Source organism: Apostichopus japonicus, chromosome 20 (genome assembly GCF_037975245.1).
Source record: "Apostichopus japonicus isolate 1M-3 chromosome 20, ASM3797524v1, whole genome shotgun sequence".
NCBI classification, from domain to species: domain Eukaryota; kingdom Metazoa; phylum Echinodermata; class Holothuroidea; order Aspidochirotida; family Stichopodidae; genus Apostichopus; species Apostichopus japonicus.
The window spans coordinates 23,836,633-23,858,517 of NC_092580.1; the positions used below are offsets into that span (position 1 = coordinate 23,836,633).

Below are 21,885 nucleotides of genomic sequence, written 5' to 3' on the forward strand. Positions count from 1 at the left end.
CCATTACAAAACTAAGGTAACATATCAAGTGTGGTTACAATGAGCTGTCAATATGTAGCATGTGTAATGAATGCTTAATTTAACTCCTGGCTGGAGTCTTGCAGTTACTCTACAACACAGACGAACAGTTCTGAATTCATCTTCTTTTAGAGCACAGTGAAAAAAGAAGTATAAGCAAAAACAAAAACAACATTGAATTTAAAAAAAAATGAAAGTAATTAAAAGATTTAAATATTGTCCTCCCACACCAGGCTAATGCCCTTAATTTTGGATTATGTTGTTGATTATATAAAACTTTCAATGTCTTAAATTTATTCTTTTTGATCTAGTTTTAAATTATAAGTAACTGTACCATTTCACCCTAGTGTACTTTACAAATTCATATTATCTTACAGATATATTTTTACCTGAAATTTAACATTTTCCAGGTTCGTGCTATAAACATGTCTTCCTGATTTCTTCTTCACCCCAAAATGGCAAGAAATTAACTGCCATATTTTTTAAATGGTATCTAAGCTCATCCAAATCTCTCATCTCTGTACAATTATATAAAGAACCATTGGCTCTATCTGTAGATTTCATCTCTTTTTCATATATAATATGATATCACAATATCTGGCACACCTTTTAAGTCAATCTGGGTTATATCATCTTCTGGGGGTTTTAATGTGACCACTGGTTCCAATTTGAGTCAGTGAAGAAAAACGAAACAAACATATAGCAAGTATATGGATGGTACATCAGCGTATGAAAAGTCTTAAAATTATAATAAGTGTTAATTAACTCCTAATTCCATCAGGGCTGTTGACTTTTTACAATGATGCTGATCAGCACAAATGGCAACAGGGGGAAAGAAAATTGTACCATATTTGCAATGGCACCATCTAAACCTAAATCTCCATACAATTATATTAAGGACCCTTGTCTCAATCTGTACTTTTCCTCTGTTCAATATATAATATTGAAAATGTCACCAATCTTAGCCCACCTTTAGCCAATATGAATATATTTAGGAATTCTTCTTTTGAGATGGCCAAGGTTTTATACTACTGCCAACTTTTCAAAGACTAAAAAACATGTTTCAATGTCTCAAATGAATGAGTTTCAAAATGAGAAAAATGTCTTGAAAAAGTTTTTCCATAGTCTAATGATGAACAGACATGACAAGTGTATGATTGATGATACATGTATAAAGTTTTACAGAGTATGAATACCTTAAACAGTAATGACTGTTCATTTATTATGATCACATAAATAGTGATAACCAATTGATTGGAGAAGACATACAGATCCAAATGCTCCACTAAGAAAACTCCCCTAAATGCAACTTCATCAATTTAAGATATAGTGACTTCAATATAATGTTATTCCGGTATGGCACCGATCCCCAGATTCAAAGCAAACTTCTACTTCGATCTCACATCGCTACTTTTATTGAGGATCAAGTTGTAGTTGGAGGAGAATACGACCTTCATAGACAGCTCTCCGGTTACTTGATATCTGTAGCCCTCACAGAGCGTGTAACCTGAGACCAAGACAGGGGTGAGGAAAATGGGTAAGAAGAGGAGGTCAGGGAGAGGGCCAGCTGTCAAGATGCTGTTTCACTTTCCATTGAGAATCCGCTGATGAGGGGGTACCAGAAGGTCCTGGTATTCGTAGAGGGCCTTCTTCAGGGAATTGCACACTTGAGAAGAGCTACATGTACAACAGTCCACCAGGGAAGGATATAAGCTTATCACCTGGTCCCAGGTAGATGGGTCCACTGGCAAAAAAAATAAAACAACAAACATAAACAATTCTGTCAGGTTATTCTTACTGTTTAAATATTTTATGTCGATAATAGTGGTCAACCAGAGGAGCACAGAGGCTTTGTGATTCCTTGCCATATATAAAATACTTCACTAGTAACCTTATTGATAGATCGACTGACTTTAATTTGTCCAAGAGTTCAGTCAGAACCATACCAGCAGAGGTACTTAAAACTCTCACTTGTGGACATCAACCAATTAAGTCTCAGACAGGAATTGCTCAATATAATTCTTCTCTGAAAACCTTCCAGACAAATTCGTCCTGTGTGGAACAGTCTCTTAGGTACAATGTCACACCGTGGAAATGTTCTTTACCCGATTTTGCTGACATCCTTCATTAATTATCTATGCAAATCTGATTGATTTATTAAATCAATTGTTTCAAACGTTGGGACGTACCGTTCTCTTGAGTAGCTCTCTTTAGAGATTGGATGAGAGTAGTAATAGCCTGTAGGACAAAAGACATCTCAGTCATTCTAGACCTGAAGAAAAGAAGACAGACCTCATTTACAAGTTAATGATTATCGTAACAGTTCTTTTCTTTTCTTTTGCTTTTATGATCATTGAATGTGAGAGAGAATACACTCAACTGGGCATCAACATCACCGGCTACTTCAGGAATATTGATAAATTCATTCGATGATTTCTTTCTATTGGACTCTGGCCCACCACCACCACCACCCCCACCAACCTCACCCTTCCTCCTACTCACCAACAAAAGCTCAACTCAACTTAGCATGGAAAGGGGATCATGAAAATAATCTGCATATCAACATGAAGTGATGAATATTCATGAAAAGACCCAACGGGCACAATACATACAATAGGTAAGTCTGAGCAGGCCACCCAATCAGCACCTCTCATCACAAGCATAGGGTAAGAAGCTTGAATACTACCATGTCATTTTCCCAAACACACTTTAAACAGCTTTACAACTGTAAGGTCTGGCAACCACTTGTTTTAAAACAGATGAGATGGCTGGATCCCTAGTGCCAAAACCTGAACAATAGTACTAAATTCTGCTAATATTTTACTAGGTCCTTGCCAGGGTCTTGACTTCCCCACCCCAAGGACCTTAAGTACCAGGTCACACACTGTCAGACTGTGGCAGCAGCAACATATACCACCATTACTCTTTACCCTTAAAGTAGTGTCCTTTACCCCATCAACCTGTCTCATTTCCACTTTATACAGTCAGCAATAACTCTTACACCCTGCATCCCAAGAGTTTATCAAATCTACTTATGCAAAATTTCACAACATCCTTCACTGTCGAATCTCATATGACATCTCTTTTGTTTGTTGTCATCCCTTATAAACTCCTCCCCCCCTCCCTCTCCCCTCCCTCCAGCACTCTCTAATCTAACCTTGGCAAGGGACATTTCCCACTGAGTCTCTCATCTTCGACATATTTTTTGAGAACTTCTTGACAACGTCCCAGCAGAGACGTCAGAGCCATTTTAGTGAGAGCACCCTCATCTGAAGAGTTCTGCAGTGCAGCCTTCTGGGTAATGAATGAAAACTGTAGAAGCGTCTCAAAGCAAGCCTTAGCAAACTCCTGCCTCAATTGTCTGTCGTCAACATCTGCAACAACGAGAAATTGTAACTTTAGTTAGTAACAGAGACAATTCTACATCTAGATAGGGGACTGTGGGAAAGGGATTGTAGGGAAGGGACTGTGGGGAGGGGACTGTGTGGAAGGGACTGTGGGGAGGGGACTGTGGGAAAGGGACTGTGGGAGGGGACTGTAGGGAGGGGACTGTGGGGAGGCGACTGTGGGGAGGGGACTGTGGGGAAGGGACTGTGGGGGAGGGGACTGTGGGGAAGGGACTGTGGGGAGGGGAGTGTCGGGAGAGGACTGTGGGGAGGGGGGACATTACCACATAAATGCTCTTTCCTGAATGGCTGACGTTATCTGTCTGTAAATCCTTGAAATGACGATGCAACAGTCATAATATTGTGCTGGGTAATAAATCTTATTCAATTTGAAGCTTTGCAGTGTATAACCTACCACAATCAAATGGATAAAACACTAAAGCTTTTTGCTGGACTAAAGAATACAGACTGGTATAATTATTGCAACATAGCAAAGTAGGAACCACCAACTTTACAATTGCAATACAAATGCTGCTCTTATGAGGTTCACTTAAAGACAACATGTTGTCAAACTTTATCCAGTTACCTTTATGTAGCTTTCTTTCCTTACATATGTATTTTGGGTTGAGTTGGGGGGGGGGGGTGGGAATGGAAACCTTTGTATCACTGCAGCCTGTACCATTTTGAGACAAGGAATTGGTATTCTATATTTGTCAATATTGTACTTGTTACATGATTAATCCAATACTGCTTTCATCTTCATTTTTTTCCTTCAAATTTGATAAAACAGAAAAGTTAAGAAAATCTGACATGATTTATTCAATGAAACAGTCATTTCCGTATGTAGTGCTAGCTTACTTTTTACTGTTGCTTTAATATCGTTGGTTATAATCAATATTTTAGTACAGTGATCCATCAATTGTACATATTTCCTGAATCCTAACATCCTTGATTCTACTGAAAAGGAAGCAATTCAAATTGGGAATTTTTTCTCTTTTTGTTTCAAAAGTTGTACAAACAGTTCCTGATATTATTAGTGTTTTAGAAACCACCTAACATTGCAACAGCCATGTACAACTTCCTAACTAAGCTACTTGGACATTAAACGGCGCAATCTATATTAATGGTTCTTGGTTTAATGTTCACTAGATATATCATTCTTTGGTTGGCTATCCCCCTCTTTCCATGAAGATAGCATCTAACAGGAAACTATTTAAATTGGGCTTTAAGTATCCAACTTCCAATATGAAGGCTACACTATCACCCATAGCACACAGACTCACCACAGATTTTCCCCACAGCACACAGACTCAGCACAGATTATCAACCACAGCACACAGACTCAGCACAGATTATGCCCCACAGCACACAGACCCTGCACACATTATCCCCCACAGCACACAGACTGCACAAATGATTACCAATAGCACACAGATTCTGCACATATTATTAAAATTAGCACACAGACTGCACAGATTATCCCCGCAGCACACAGACTCAACACAGTTTATCACCCACAGCACACAGACTGCACAGATTCCTCACAGGATATCACACATACCACACATACTCAGCATAGATTATCACCCACAGCACATAGACTGCACATATTATGACACGTAGCATACAGACTCTGTTCAGATTATTACCCAAAAGCTCTTAGGTCAGAAGGTCCATAATGCAGCATCATCAATATGTATTTTGTCGTTATCTTACAATTGTGTTTAAGACGTATCCATCGATATATGTTCTAAGATGTTCCTATATTTCAGGTAACTATGTAAGTTACCATTAATAGACACATCATAGATGAAAACCTATGAATTTACAAATATACCACCAAAGTTGTCTCTACTTTAAAACTAGATTAACTTTAGAGTTATTGGATAGATTGATGTTTTATTTCAGATCAATATACTACAATACAGCTGGCACACTCCTATGTTCCAGCTTGAATTATTCCATTACAATTAAAACAAAGACAATGAAAAATCTTATTAGGCACAGCAAAAAAAGAGGGGGCGGGGGGGGGGAAGCTCATTTTGAGAAGAAATAGAAGTTGGACCTACCAAGAAAGCTAGCGGTACTAGTAGAATGAATGGATCCCCTGTTAAGCAGAGCCATGATCCTGTGTGTGAATTCATCAGGCATACTGGATGAGAACGGTAGAATCTCTTGACGGATCAGCTCCACCACAGATACGTCTAGTAGCTCATCGTTCTGTTGCTCCTCCACTGTTAATGTGGATGGGGTGGGACTGTAAGATGAAAAAGAAGAAATAATTCACAGGATCTTTTAGCTTATCTATACATGAACTGAAGTTTCTCCTTGTAATGGACGTTGTAGATGGATACACTAAGCTACATGGACCGTTCACTTTGAAAAAAAGACAAGTCTGTCACAAAATAGTGTAATGAACAATAGCTTGCCTATATCTGTTAATCATAGTGTAATTAAACTCATTTCCTGCTCTGTCAACATAATGTGCAAGTTTTCTTTGCAGTTGCAACTTCCTAGATTCTACTGTGCCTAGAAAAAAACAGTTTTAAAGGAGTGTAAATCATAACTGTCTCTCCTGTTTCTTCTTTCATGTCGCTTTCTTTCATCCAACCTTTCCTTTAGAGCATTAATCAAAATAGTCTTCATCTATAGTTGAGAGTGAGTTTTTCTCTCACCCAATCACTCTTTTTAGGGCACAAAGGGCAAATTTGACATCATGCCCAGTATGTGTCAGCTGAGGGGAGGGAGTGAGGAATCATGCTACAATAAATTAAGAAATCTCTCTGTATTTCCTCACAGGATATCAATCCTGCAGTGATACTGACAATTGAACTCCCTGTGATATGATGACCACTCCCAAGGATATGCTATAATGTGAGGAGGAAGGATGCACTGTGACAATCATACAGCAGTTTAATATCATCAATGAATGTTGATTTGAAAGGGGAGGGGGATGATGGGGGGGCATATGAGGACAAGTCTCCTCATCTATGTAGTAGAGGGAGCACTAATGCATTTCATCCCTTGCCCCTTACTCAAGTTTTTGGGGATTTTAAGCCCTTTAATGGAAGGTCACTATACAACTTTACCCATGATCTGTTAGTAGATTATGTTTATTAATAACCTGCCATCCCACACAAGCAATTCAATGCCAACTGTATGCCAGTACCAATTGCTATAAGTATAGTTTTTTTCCAAATACAATTAGGGATTGGAATAGTCTGCCTTCAGACCTTATTAGTAGTTCCAGTGGTTCTGTGAATCCTGTCTCTTATATCAGTACTCGGGTCAGATTTAACTAGTTATTCTCTTGACGTGTGTGTGGTGAGATATTGTCCCTTTTTGCGGATGTGTCACCGTATCGAAGACGAAGACGAAGAATGCACACATACTGGTCTAAAGAAATTTCTCGATACACAATTATTATTCTGGAAGGGATGCAGACAGCTTTGCCAAAGGCTGTATGTTGCACACCTGTGATTAATCTCATCTCCTAGGATGGTACTCAATAAGGCCCGATGGTATTTCAAATGTCCCCCCTCCTACCCCCCACCCCCAACACTTTGAGAATCAAATCAACACCCATGATATCATCTACAAACAGGACTAGTTCTTTAATAAAGAGTCTATTCCTACGTTTATCTGGGGTTACAGTGATTTCTCTAATCTATCTCTGATTAATCAGCCATTTTGAATCATGAATCCATGGGTAACATCTCTTGCAAGAGGTGTATTCCAAACTAAATTTAGAGATAGATGATAAATTAGACCAACATGAAGGATTTGTGCTTAAATTTCAGAAAGGGCATGGGAAAAACAAGAACAGGAATGAGGCAAAATAAAATGAGGGAAATAGTGCAAAATATAGGCTTTAGGTGCAGGGTTCAACAAGACAGGGGAGTAATAGCTGCTCACTGCCCCCTAACAATCTTCTATTTTTGGTACTTATGCAAATTTCACAGTGATATCATCTTCCCATAGTTACAGGCTTGCAAAAACCTAGTATTTGCTCTTTCTATTTTTCATGTCCCATTATGACCCCAGAGGCCAGCGTTCATGAAGGTGAGTGGAGGAAAAATCAATTACCCCAGTGAGCACTTAGGCAGGAAATGTATCCTGGCACTAAATAGAAGGACGTTTATAGGGTGTCTGTGTCTGCTAACAGAAAAGGATTAGGCAGGCCTAAAAAAAGAGGATCACAAATAGCAGAGACAATTGCCTTAGGTGGACAATAAATTTAAGATGCAATAAAACATGGTATTATATTGTGGTGGAATGCTGGGTTGTAAATACATAGTCATAAAATGACAAGTATATTTGCTATGCATAATCTGCACAACCATTTCCTGCCTATGGTAAGTTATATGGCAAGGTGGTAAACAAGGTTGAGGCAATTTCATGAATTGTTTTCACCCATTATCTGGAATAATACAGATAACTTTTACAAACTGGGGATGTTAGGATATTTTTCCTTACTTTGGAACGGTTTAGTCCAGGACAAAGTGGAAGCTGATCAAGCCGTTGACGAAATCACATAGTTGAAAGACAAAACTAAACCACAAAAGTGAAACATCGGAGAGAGCATCATTTCTGTTTTCTTTTGAAAGGTCATCCTACTTGTTTCTAGCTATACTGTTTTCCTTTCAAAAGCCCTCTCTTTCTCTTTTACTTCAAACTTACTGATCTGCAAACAGAAACAGTTCAAAAGATGCAGCCATGTCTAACCACACGTCAGAGAAGTGGCGGGTGGTGTCTGCTGCCCTCGCTACGGGTAGACCGACTCGCAAGATGTCTAGCAAACATTGCACCGATAGTTTCCAAGTAGAAGGAGAGGGACAAGCATACTTCAGTCCCAACGGTAGCTGGAGAACCTGAAATAGCAGCAGGATGCACAAAAAGAACAACTGCAGTGTTTAGTATAACGATGACCAATATTTGCTGTTGTCATAAAAGTCAAAGGTCAATTAGAAGACAACAATATCCTCCTCCTCCTCCTTCACTAACCTCAAAAAAGAAGGAGGTTACATTCAAAGAGTTACTCTAAATATTCCTAGAAACACTGATTTTAAAAAATGACGATTTTCATGAAAAATATATTTTCCTTAGATAGACATCAAAGTAGATTATCATACTGTTTACAGCAGTCGAGGTCAACGTGACAACATTCGTGGCAGTACCAAACACGTTGTCCTTGGTCCTAAGTAGAGCACAAAATAGTACCACGAAAATAAAGTCAAAACCAGTTTAAAATATAGCAGTATGAGAGCGTGACATGGAAAGCTTGCCTAATTATTATTTAGAATGACATATATCTGGTTTGGCCATTTTTGATGGGTAACTGTATGCAAATCATTTGTCAGGATGATTTATTCATCTGAAACTTCACTTACTCTGAGAATGTTTTGGAGGACATGTTCTTCCATCACTACGGGGTGTCGAGCTGTTGACTTGTACAGGTCGGCCGTGAACTCTAACGACTTCTCCGCAAACGGGACGTAGTTCATGGCGACCCAGTCCGTCTGGAGATCCAAAGGACATGAAGATGTTACCACAGATATATTTCAATTGAGAGTTAAGCATGACAAATCATTGATGCCCACATGAACAGTGGTTCTGCTTCACTATCTCTTAAAGGTAGGCTGTATTGGCCCCAAATATGCTAGATATTCAACTATGGTCACCTTTTGGTCAAAATTCTTAAACTGTTCTTACTACAACCTACGAAGAAATTTTCCTCACTGGGACATTCAGTCATCTTGTTGTGTTCCTTAAAAATGTCTGAGAACAATTTGGGGAGTAAAGACCTCCAGGAAAGTACTTTTTGAAAACTTCTAGCTATCATAGCGTGCTATCATTTGAGGCCTGTACTGACTACCTTTAAAGAAACTTTATTATACTTTACGGTACATTAAATGAGTCTGCATGTTCATCTTTGAGAATGTCCTCTAGCTTTATATTGAAAATCAAGGGCTGAAGCTCAGTGTTATTTGTGTGTGTGTAGTATTAATAGTAAGACCAAGGCAGCAGTAATATAAATGAATTTGGTTAGAAGGAAAATACTGTTATGACACTCAACCAGCTACTTGAAAACTAAACTTTCCCAACAACAGCATCCCAAAACAGAAATTTTCTGTCGAAGAGAAAAAACAACAAAACTATTTTTCTCCCTGAGTAGACACTTCCTCTCAGCCCGATCAAGAATGGGGCACCTGTATCCTGTCCTTGTGACCAAGAGGGATATGCAAGAAAATTAATTAAAAGGAAGCTAAAAATTGATCGGGAGATATTGTCCATCAAACAGAAGCCTATCTGAAATCTTTTCTCCACAATGTTTAAGAATGATTTTTGGTATTAATCACTATTCTTAAGGAAAATATTTTGAAGAAAAAAAAAATTAAACACATATAAAGTGGAGAAGAATAAATCTGCTATAAAACAATCCTCCATCTCATTGGATGGTCACATAGAACTAAAATGCAAATGTTTGCCTAAATCAGATACAAAAATGTGAAAAACAGCTAAAGCATGGGTGATAACATCCTTAGCCAGTCAACAGATTAGATCAACAAAATTACCTTCGAGTGCACACTTTGATAAAATCTAATAGTTTCCACCGGACAACACAAAATTTAAACATTAACACAAACTGCACATCAAAGGGAATACAACTAAATCATAAAGCTAACACAGCACAATTGATTAACAGGTAACTAAAACAAATATAGGTTAACGATTAACAAGTGAAAGGGAAAAGATATGTAACCATCAATGGAGTTGTTTAATGATGAACAAACCTCCCATTCGATGTGGAAGATATGGTTTTGCGACTGCAAGTACAAGTCTACAAATGAAGTCACGAGACACTTGTACTTGAAAGGGTTTAACTTTTTTAAGAATCTAGTTTCTGGTGACAGATGAGGCATTTGGATATGTTGTAATGCACAACAGTGATCATTAGAGAATTGTAAATACATTGCTCATGTCACTGGTAACATTTTTCTGGACTTGACAATCTCCATAACTGACAAAACCAGGGTTTATAGTTATAGGTAAGGGTGGTGTGGGGGCAGGGGGTGAAGGGACAGTTTGGGGAGTGGGTAGGGTGAGTAGGAGTAACATTTATTTTACAACTATAAATATACAGGCAAATGCACTTACTAGTCAGTTTGGATAATACTGTACGCAAGAACACTATGTGGAAAACATACTGATATAAGTATCACTACTATCTATTGTACAAAAGGTAGCACAACACTAGTGATAACATATAATGTATAAGCCACCAAGATAAACAGTAATTGTATGCATTGAAGGGAGGGGTGAAGGGAGGGGTGAAGGGAGGGGTTAAGGGAGGGGTAAGGGAGATCAGGTATATCAATCCTTTTTGTTTTTAATAATAACTGTTCAGTTGCTACTAAAGATTCAGTTAAGTGACTTTAAGAGTTTAGAGCCACTGTTATTTTACCCCTCACCCTCCCTCCCCCCCCCCCCCTCAGCATTCCCATCCACAAACCCTCTAAGATAAAGATGAAGCTTAAGGTGTCAACACCAGTAAGTTAATATAAAGCATAGAATACCTGTGTCACCATGATAGTATTCATGATAAGCATAGTAAATGAGGTGCAAGAAATATATTTATATAAATATCCCAATTCTTTGGGAGGATGACAGCCAGCCTCAATGAACCGCTTATGGTAATAATAACGTTTTTTGTGCTGTAAGATAAATCCATTAGTATCCCGCAAACCGCTGGTTACATTTGACAAAAAAGTGATGGAAAGTATGTTCCCACTGATCTTGTTAATGAAACACACCCACCACCCCACTCCCACCCCTTCCACTATCCCCCCTCCCACTATCCCCCTCCCCCCCTTTCAATGCTACAAAAGAAATATCTCTCAATTACACTACAGTAACAGAAAGGTTGAGATTTTGTTTATGATACAACCTTTTTACTCCTCCCTTACGGTGGAGTCATGTCATTATTGATGGATTTCTGTACTAGTATGCATATTTCTAGGGCATGAATAGAATGTTCGCATTTGCTTTTTATTTTGTTACGCAAAATAGTAATACCCAGACTTGAGAGAATTTCAAAACTGGTTAAGGTATATCTAATGTTGTCTGACATGAGTAAATTGAAAGGGGAAAAAAAGGGCAAATTTTAAGCTGCCCTCTTAATTTGAAAAGAATGGGATGCAATGTATCACCTTTTTGGAAATGTCACTGTCTGAAAACATAGTCCTAAAACAGCCAGTCTTTATTTGCGATAAATGTGACCTTTGACCTCCATGAAATCTGGTTATTGTTTCCTGATCTTTTCAAGAATATGACCATCACCCCTATCCCCCACCCCCACCCCCCAGAAATAAGTCTATTCGCTTCCCAAAGTGACATTTTCATCATTTACCTTTTAATCAGGATGTAATGTGCTATTCTCTTAAAACTACTGCCCCCCCCCTCTCTCCCTCCCCAAAACCAAACCAACTTCACTACAAATACAATGGATACTATTTGCACAATTTCAAAAGTTACTTTGCCACAATTTATTCAAACATCTTCATGAGCAGCAACAGCAGCAGCAGCAGCAATATAATCTACTCATTTGATGTTTTAAGCACTTAAAAGACAGATCACACTTTGCATTCCTCATCAACATTTTTGCATTTTAGTATGATTTGCATTTTTTTTCAATTCTTCACTACCAATGGTACATTTTGGTACATATTAGTACATCAATGTATACATTATTCTACAAAGTTCATCACTAATAAAGATCCATCCCAACCCCCCCCCCCCACCCCCTTATCACACTATCACCTCACCACTTCCCCTTTATTTAATACTCCACAGAACATTTTATTCCAATACATGCCCCAAATATAAGTATTTATATCAGCTTGACTAAAGGTAACAACCTTTACCAGTAAATGATTGCCTGTGAGCTATAGAGTGTAATAATATACACATATTTCAAGTAACTGGCCCAGGCAGTAAATATATAGATGAAAACAAAGAAAGCAAATTCACATAAAAATACAACATGTTAAAAATCAGTAAGAAGAGTTTTAATGGATGAAAACTTGATTTGTGCATTGAGAGAATATTGAAGTCTGTAAAGTCTTCCATTACTCCAACAATCTTCATTAATAGTTCAGTTTTGATTCCCGGTGAAATCATTTCACCAAAAAAGCATATAAATAATGAAAGCGTCTGTAAAATCAATGTTCCACAAAGTGCTTGGCATCCAGGTTCCAGTTTTGTCTGGTCAACATCTGGCCAATTATCAAGATACATGTTTTGAGGTACATAAGCACAGGGGGGGGGGGAGGGGGAGGGGCTGTGTGGGACCAATGGGTGAGAGGATTATTTTCCTATCCCCATTCTGAATAATACTATGGAAGTTGACAGATAGCTTTTTCAGGAATTGGAGCAAGGAGAGTTTCATTTATTGTTCCTTGTGCAGGGAGATAACAATTTAGCAGAGGGAAAAGCATTCCAACTTGAGGGACAGTGTTCTACAGAGTGTTATGGAACATTGTTTCACAAAAAAAAAGGAAAAGAGAAGGTGATACAGCAACAGAAAACAGCAACACATCAAACAATGACCTCAAACAATGAGGCCACCAAAACCCACCTCAGCACTTGCTTTAAAAGAATCCCATTTTTCCTATAAAAAGTTCAAAAACAAAATTGGTATAAATAGACTTTGAATTTGTAAAGGAAAGAAAGGAAGATAGAAAAACAAATATGATAAATAAATATGTCAGAAGAAAGAAAGAGATAAGAAACACAGCCTGTTGGGACAATGTTTCTATTTACACTACAGATTCAGGACTAGCTTCACAGCACTTTGTACTGACAGTATGAAATATTCTGTTTGTACTAGATGAAAGGTTTGCATCTGTTCGTACTGTTCGAACAATCGCTGTGAAGCCCGACATTTCACTACAATGAAGAGTAGAACTAGCGTTAGAAAATTGCTGGAAATTGGCTGACGAAACATTACAAAGACATGCACAGTCATTACCTACAAATGGGGTGTGACACTAAATATATTCTAAAATATAGCATTTAATAACCTAAATCAGCAATTCCTAGCAGTAAATGCTAAGTGGAGGAAACTAATGGCTAAATGTAAAGACAAATATATAAGATTGGGGGAAAAAAAGAAAGAAAGAAAAATACTGACTGACGAGTTATTGATAAATTCTCATTTTGGAAGGTGTCTTTTAACAGTTCCTTCCGTTTTGGGTAAAATGTTAAGATCAAAATTCACCAGCTTTTAAAACCCTGTTTGTCTAACGTTCAGATCTGATGTCGTGTTTCACTTAATTGACAATTAACGACGGTTTGTAGAACGGTTCAGAGTGTATACTAGCATACGTCAATAATTTGATCTATAAATGTTGTTTCATTTCCTGGTTAATACTGTGACATTATCGTGTTTAGTTTATATCTTGAACTCAAAAAAGCTTTTGACACTGTCGATCACTCTATTCTGTCACAGAAATGACATCATTAATTATGAAATTAATTGTATTAATATCCAACATGTAAGCCAGGTTAAACTCATGCAGTAGTAACTTTTGTTTTTGTTAAAGACACACATTTTATATCTTCATTCCATCAATAGAGAATTAGAGCAGCAAACAATATCGAACCCAACCAGGAAAGAGAAATTCACATTTTAGTGTAAGCTCTTGAAGCAACTGCAAAGCTCTAAAAACAGCAACCTTGACAATCTTTGTTTGAAACAGGTTATTGATAACAAAACTCAAAAAAAAAAAATGCACAAGCCAAAGTGAATTCAAAACGAAAATTGTATCAATTGTTATGAAAAACAACCATTCATTCTCAAGGAAATTTCCAACTGGAAGAAAGAGACGAGTGCATGGATTTGTGGTCCTGTATTCCAAGCAATATCAGCGATCGTTCTGTTGCGTTATCTCACTGTAACATAATCCCCTCATACTTTATGAGGGGATTTCTTTGAAAGAAATTTTTGAAAGGTAAGAAGGCAGACAGGCAGCCCATAGAGGTGCGCTGAAAGGAGACACCCACAATTATTAAACATTTTTTTGTGGGGGAGGGATGGAGGTGGGTAGAAGACCGGATTGTGGGAAACCGCAGAAGAATTTACTCCTTGAAAACAGTCCTGAGACCAGACAAAAACTTTGAGCAAGAGACAGGGATAGCACATAGGAAAAATTTAGGTGTAGCTAGCTCCTGAAGGGATAATTTGTGAAGGCAAAAGTGGATGAAAGGACAGTTTGATAGAACGATTGTGGCAGAAGACCGTCACCAAATATTTCAACAAGTGTCAACTCTTATTGTGCAGCTCTAAATCGAGTTATGTGCAATTCTTGTTTATTAAAGCATACAGTTTCTTACCTCTCTCCTTCCCTTCCTCGGGGCTTACTTTGACCTACCCCCCTCCACCACCTGTTGTTTCTTCACATAGCCTTTTCTCTCTTATCCCATACTCCCTCACCCCTTCAAGTTTACCAAACTTTGCCTTTCGACTGCACGAAGGCAAAACCTTTACTATTTTTTGTATGTCAAAGTTTGATTTAAGTTTTTGGAAAAAAAAAAATTCCATTCAATTGCACTGAGTATAAAGTGAAGGAAAATATCTGTACGAGTGGGCTTAAGTTTTGAATTCAGCCCTTTGTGAAACTCTCTGAAGCCTTGTAGTGATTATGCCAAATTAGAGGAATCTGTATCAAAATATTCCAATGCTAACCATTATCCATATAAAATGACCTGATGGTACGTAAGACAAGAGTCAAATGATACAAAGTGTTATAAGTGTGACACTAGTAGATTGTGTGTATAAAACAAATGTTATTACTTCTAGTGAATCCTTATATGCTAATCCACCACACTACATACTCCCCCTCCCCTTCCCTCACTCTCCCTTCCACCCACTAACCACCTTGTTCATCTCTTAAATGGGTGTATAAAAGAAATTTTATTACACCTGGTGAATGCATATATCCCTATGCTAATCCACCACACTATACCCTCCATCTCCTCCCCCCCCTGCACCTTCTTTCCCTTCCCACAAACTAACACTTCCATCTCATTAATGTTGATCAAAAAAAAATCAAAAAATGGGATGCACAGGAGAGCTGACTTGAAGCAAAATGCGAAAGAAACGAAGAAGGCAGACGGAATGACGGACAACAAGATACGGATTCCAAGTGTTCATTCCAATGGATATAATACAAAAAAAGTGGGGGGAAAATGGAGATTGGAAAGAGAAATAGGTTTGGACGTAAGAACTTTCAAGGCTTGAGGTAAAATGACACAAACAAATAAGACCTCTGTGATACCCTGTATGAAAGATTGGAGAAATATATACAATATAACTTTTGCCAATAATTCACTCTCCCCCACCAACCCTACCCCTCCCCCACCCTACCACCCCCTGGTATTATTTAAATGATGGTAGTTTAGTGTCAATTGTGTTTATGTGTCATTTACATCAAACCCTAAATTGTTTTGAAAATGACTTGCCCAGAGTCTTTAAAAAAGCTTTCATAAACTTTACCTTGTGATCTAGGTAATGGATGTACATCTGATTTAAGTCAAAAGGATGAAAAAAAAGGAAGGAAAAAATTGGATCCTTTCATTTTGCAATCGTTATTGAAACAGAAACCTCACTACCACACTACTTAACTATGAATCAAAACAAGCTAGGAAGTAGTCTCTGCCAGGAATGATAGCATACCCCACTACCAACGAAAGAAACTAAAAATAAAACCATAATTAAAAAAACATAAGATTTGACCTGGAAGTGCAATTAAACTAACAAGAGTTTGAAAATGGTCTGCAAAAGTTTCAAGTTCTTAATCTACGCAGACAGTGGCAAGATCACAAGGTAACAAAATAATTGGAGTTAGGAGGAAGCACCTTCCTTGCGTCAAAGACTAAGTGTCTCAACTATCGGCATTCTTAACAAGAAATGGTCTAATACCTCTCAAATCTCCTTCTCAATATGGCAATATCGTTTTGCTATGTTTCAAGTAAAAGTGCTTATTACTCTTCCTTTGTGTGCACGATACACATGTTTTGCTTTAACCCGATGTAAATTGTACTTTCAAGTTCTTGGAACTTAATGAAGTATGTATGTCTAAATTAAAACTTTATCCACAAAATGTGACAATTGTTAAAATTTTGGGGCTAGTGTGGACGCTGTGAAACAGAAGCAGCCAATCAAATATAGAAACACATCTCATCCTATTATGATGACAACTTTAAAAACTGCACTTGTTTCATACATGGTTTGCGCTAATTTGCATCTCTACGCTGCATCATTATCCAAATTTGTACGTAACTTTTCAGTAAATCACTATCATATATAATCGTTACATAAAAATAAAGAAGAGTGAAAACAATAAATGAATAAAAATATCAATAATGTTATCGCACCTGTTTCGACGACACCTTTGAGATTGCTTTGGTTTCAATGTGCCCGAATGAGGGCGCTTGACAAGAATAGGTGACAAATGTCAGGAGTTGATCAAAGATTGCTGGATACATTGATTGCATGGACTCTGTACCATCGCTGATTGCCTGTCGAGAAAAATGCATGCAAGTCTCAACAGTAAATCTCTTCATCAATTATAATGAATAAGTTTAGTTAAGGTCAAAACTCTGCTAGTATGAAAGTTTTGTAGGCCTAGATTTAGCATTCGTATCTCTTTGACTTACTGAAGGTAATATATCTTAATTTATTTTGTACTTTCATATTTTGTGCAATATGTTGCATTACCAATACAGGCTGTCATGAAGGTAAGCAAACAATTTTGAAGGTAATATTACACAGATGTGGGAGAATATTTAACCTTATCTTGTTGTTGAAAATTATCAGCATTTCTTATTAGACAATTTTTTTTTTGGCATGCTTATTGAAGCCAACTGAAGTGGAAACTGATAACAGTAACAAGTTTCAATTATCATTTCCATTATCATCATCCACACTGACTCAGGCAACAAGTTTGACGTTTGACCTTTAACCTTTGACCTCTCTCTACCCACATAGGTATACAAGATCCGTGGAGGTACACAGCACAATTTTTGATACATAAAGCAACCATGTTTGTCTCCATCGATTGTTACTCATTTACACTTACCCCTTGTAATATTTTAATGGAATGCAGTATTGCCTCTTGCAGCGGTGTGAGTTCGTTTTCCCCGGCAGACGGTAGTATGAACACGGACATGTCCGCCTGGACCGGCACGGACACGGCATTCTGTAGGACCAGGAAGAACTTCTGAAGATCTGACGAGACAAACCGCAGCCGGATGTGTTTGAACAGAAGTGGGAAAATCTTGACTAGAGCCGTCAGAAAAGCCTGAGATGGAAGATTAGCGGTCCGTTCCAGAGGTGGTTTTGTGCTGGCTATACCGATGCCGTACCAGACCCGCCACGCATTGGACCACAGCACATCGCTGTCGATCCGATCCGCCACGTCGTTGTCCAAGTCGGTCGAATCCGACACGGAAGTTCTTTCCGCACTCGATTCCTTTTCGGGTGCTGCCACCACGTTTTCCGACCGACTCATGGCCTCATCGGCGGGAATGATGAGGTCGTCAGAGAGGGCAGTGTCATCGGTTTGTTTTTCACTGCTACTGCTAGCACTGCTAACTTGTTTGACTAAGTTGAGTTTTTTAGGGGGTTTAAGTTGCAGCACATCCTGGAAACTCTTCAGAGCGTTTAGAGAAACCTCCTTGCTCGGACTGAGAGCCGAGGACTCTATGTGCTGTAGTAAGAGCGCCCAAGCTCTTGGAAAATCACCTTTGAAAGAAAATCAAGAAAGAGTCACTTTTAGCATGAGCTGTGAGTAACTCCACATTCTTAAACAGTAGCGATGAGGTAAATGCAAGCATTTGTCTTTTTATCACACAGCAAGGAAATGTTGTTCATATTTGTTACTTTACAATCACAGAATGTAAGCTAAGTTCAGAAAAACAATGATTTTCTTCAGAATGAATGACCATACATTACTTTGCGAGAATTGTGGCTAGCGATGCCATTAATTTATTTAAGTGTTTGACTATGCAAGCCCATTTTATGAACCATTAGCACACAAATTGGTATGATCAATTTTCATGTTTACATACACTTACAAAGACTTCAATAAAATTAAGTCAACTCATTGTGAAAGCTTCAGTTTTTAGTTACACCTCATATTTCCTTTACTTTCAAAACTGATTATGTGTTTATTTAAGGGTTATCACATTTCTTCTTTCTAGCTGTGAAACACTCCTGGTATGCAAAATGTTCTTCAAGTATCTAGTTCCTTGTCAAAACCACAGGAGATATTATTTCAGTTTTTATGTTTGCTCAGCTGAAATAACATAAAGACAACTATTACTTACCTAATGGCATGAGAGCGTGTCTCCAAGTATTAAAGACCCTGGCAACACCAGCGAGAGTGAGTACTTTTGTTTCAGCCCACTGTTTCTCAGTGGTGTCCCTGGAATGATGAATCAAAATGTTCCCTCCGGCCGTAGCGTCCCCTCTCTCGTGTGCAGCGGCACCAGAAAAATTCTTGACTTTGTCCAGTAAGGGGAACAAAACCTGTCAAAAGAGGCAAAATAATCCCCAAAGTTTAATTCCCAGGTATGAAATCACTACTCGCTTCATTTCAGTCGGCATAAATCACTTTTACATTTTAAAAAACAACTAAAACGGTCTTTTTTAAATAAGCATGTGTAAAGTTTCTAGTTTCTTTTCCTATGTTTAGGTGTATTTTGGTGGGGGGGGGGGGGGTGGGTTGTGTGTGTTTTTTGTTGGTGGCCTGGTCTCGATAAGCTCTGCTTCTGCCAGGTCTCCCCCACTTCACATCATTTGTATATATCAATTGTTTGATTCCTATGGAATGTATTTGTATTATATATTCAAATGTTATATGTTCACTTTGTTTATGTTATGGTGAAGTGGAAATAAATAGTTTTCAATTTCAATTTCAAAAAGTGGCTTTTCTTGAGACCATGATGCTATTGATCATCTATGTATTAGTGCATTGTGCATTGTTCCTTACCTGCCAAAGCACTATCTGCCATGTAGATAACTCTAGTAACGAACCGTGGACGCTGATGGTGGAGAAGAGAGTCTGACCAGCACTCTTACGAACGGCTGGCCGGGAGTCTACACACAGATCTGCCAACCTAAATACAAACGATGAACAAGACAGTTATAAAATAAGAAAGATCATTACTTTCAAGTACAACTGATATAAGAGTGTTAAATCATTCAGCTGGTAAATTGAAAAGAGGGGAAGGGTTGGAGAAGGGGGAACAGAGAGAAGGTGATATGGAGGGGAGGAGGGGAAATGGAGGGGGAAGGATGGGGAGAAAGGGAGGGGTCCAGGGGAATGAAAGGTAGGAGGTGGAATGGAGGGGAGGTGGAATGGAGGGGAGGTGGAATGGAGGGGAGGTGGAATGGAGGGGAGGTGGAATGGAGGGGAGGTGGAATGGAGGGGAGGTGGAATGGAGGGGAGGTGGAATGGAGGGGAGGTGGAATGGAGGGGAGGTGGAATGGAGGGGAGGTGGAATGGAGGGGAGGTGGAATGGAGGGGAGGTGGAATGGAGGGGAGGTGGAATGGAGGGGAGGTGGAATGGAGGGGAGGTGGAATGGAGGGGAGGTGGAATGGAGGGGAGGTGGAATGGAGGGGAGGTGGAATGGAGGGGAGGTGGAATGGAGGGGAGGTGGAATGGAGGGGAGGTGGAATGGAGGGGAGGTGGAAGGGAGGGGAGGAAGTGGCAGGATGGGAAGGCAGTGGAAGAGTGAATAGGTGGCAGGGAGGAAAAGAGAGGGAAGAGAGGACAGAAGTGGGAGGGGAGGAAAGGAAAGGGAAAGGAGGACAATGGAGGGTGAAGGGAGGGAATGAGAGTGAAGGGAGGAAAAAGAGGGAAGGGAGGAAACGAGGGGAAGGGAGGAAAGAAGGGTGAAGGAAGGGAAGGAGGGGTAGGTAGGGGAAAGAGAGTGGCAATGGATGTTACAATAACATACCTGAGTGACTTGGTTTAGTTTCAGAGGTTCTATAATACTTACCTTGAGTACAGTGTTAGCCACAATGCATCAAAGGGTGGTACTGGTTTCTCACTGCCTGTCTGAATCTCAATATTCTTAGAATCTTGCTCCAAGCTCTCTCTGATTGTATCTCTATTTTGATATAGATAATCTGAAATATTCCACTGAAGAGCAAAACAAGGGCAAGAGAATTCAGATTAAAATCAGTATGTTATATTTACTGAATAACTCTTAAGAAGTGTAGTATGCTTGCTCACCAGATCCATATTCATAAACTGCAACAATAGACTGATAAAGTTTGAATAACCGTGTTTGTGTGAAGGGTATGTATCTCTCTATGATACAACATCCATTTCTGGAATGGTGTCCAACAAAACCGAATAAAATAAAAACAAAACCTCAAAATAGCAGAGTGTTAATGGGAACTTAATGGAGAACAACAACAGAGTACAAACAACAACATCAATGTACTTGATTTACCATCAAAGCAAAATTATAACTCAAGGATATTGCTAAGACTAATATTCTTCGATGGTATGGACACAAAGATACACACCTATATTTTCTAAATTTTTACATGAATATTTACATTTATTGGTTAACTGATATTACATTCTTTGAATCCCTAGTCTGAGTCTGATCAAGGGGTACCTTACCAGAAGTCCTACAGCGGTCAGACTGATATTCAGCTCTTCTTTCTGAAGTCCAAATCTTGCTGCGGTCTCAACTGATATCTGCAAACAGTAGCAAGGCATGATGGGAAGGAAATCGGTCACCACCAGTTGCAAGCTCTGAAACGATGCTCTTATCAAATTTTCACTGCAACAAAAAGGTAATGCAAAACTTATTATCTGAACAAATATTTAAAAAAAATTGAAATGAATAACTAATTTTAGCCATATGAAATAGAAACGTGTGAAAAATACACACACAGAATTATCATGATTTATGAAATTTTCCTGCCTTTCAAAGAACAGGCCACATAATTCCAGGTTAAGAAAGACCACTCAATCATATCAACGAGTATAATTTTAAAATTACCCTTGATCTTGTGTCACTGCACCAATCACCCCCAGAACCAGGGGCCAGCCATGTACCAGGCAATCACCACTGCTTGACAGCAACTGGTGCACACATTCTAGCTGTTTCTGCCGGATATCGGCATGAGGAATTGAAGACAGCTCCTGGAGCGGTCCTAAAAGGATGGCTTGAAGTTTCTGCGAAAATAAAAGAAACCAAAGTAGTAACATTCAAAAGTATATTGAAAGTAACCTTTACTCAATTAAACTGAGATGAAGTATCACCAGGGACATCTACAGAATGTTCAAACATTTGTGCTTTATAGAGTATATATCATATACAGAATTAAAATTGAGCCCACTAGCTTTGTGGACTAATTTTTCTTTCTAACATAAATTGGTTTTCTTTTCCTGC

General features: G+C 38.6%; 1 protein-coding gene across 6 annotated transcripts in view; it reads right to left on the reverse strand.

The window, feature by feature from the left end:
• Nucleotides 1-1,318: 1,318 nt before the first annotated feature.
• The window catches only part of LOC139962234 (protein MON2 homolog), a 70,356-nt gene continuing 49,789 nt past the window's right edge, over nucleotides 1,319-21,885 (reverse strand). For 3 of the 6 annotated variants that reach the window (XM_071962259.1, XM_071962254.1, XM_071962253.1), the window contains 15 exons: nucleotides 21,493-21,668; nucleotides 21,108-21,270; nucleotides 20,473-20,615; nucleotides 19,460-19,586; nucleotides 18,795-18,996; nucleotides 17,546-18,210; nucleotides 16,842-16,985; nucleotides 15,961-15,987; nucleotides 13,042-13,074; nucleotides 8,795-8,923; nucleotides 8,085-8,275; nucleotides 5,474-5,661; nucleotides 3,176-3,392; nucleotides 2,208-2,290; nucleotides 1,319-1,762 (listed from right to left, as the gene is read on the reverse strand). In XM_071962259.1, coding sequence (XP_071818360.1) covers nucleotides 1,602-1,762; nucleotides 2,208-2,290; nucleotides 3,176-3,392; nucleotides 5,474-5,661; nucleotides 8,085-8,275; nucleotides 8,795-8,923; nucleotides 13,042-13,074; nucleotides 15,961-15,987; nucleotides 16,842-16,985; nucleotides 17,546-18,210; nucleotides 18,795-18,996; nucleotides 19,460-19,586; nucleotides 20,473-20,615; nucleotides 21,108-21,270; nucleotides 21,493-21,668 — 2,649 coding nt within the window. In that variant the 3' untranslated portion in view covers nucleotides 1,319-1,601. The remainder of the gene's footprint in view (nucleotides 1,763-2,207; nucleotides 2,291-3,175; nucleotides 3,393-5,473; nucleotides 5,662-8,084; nucleotides 8,276-8,794; nucleotides 8,924-13,041; nucleotides 13,075-15,960; nucleotides 15,988-16,841; nucleotides 16,986-17,545; nucleotides 18,211-18,794; nucleotides 18,997-19,459; nucleotides 19,587-20,472; nucleotides 20,616-21,107; nucleotides 21,271-21,492; nucleotides 21,669-21,885) is intronic. The other 3 variants (XM_071962256.1, XM_071962257.1, XM_071962258.1) reach the window with 3 other exon arrangements.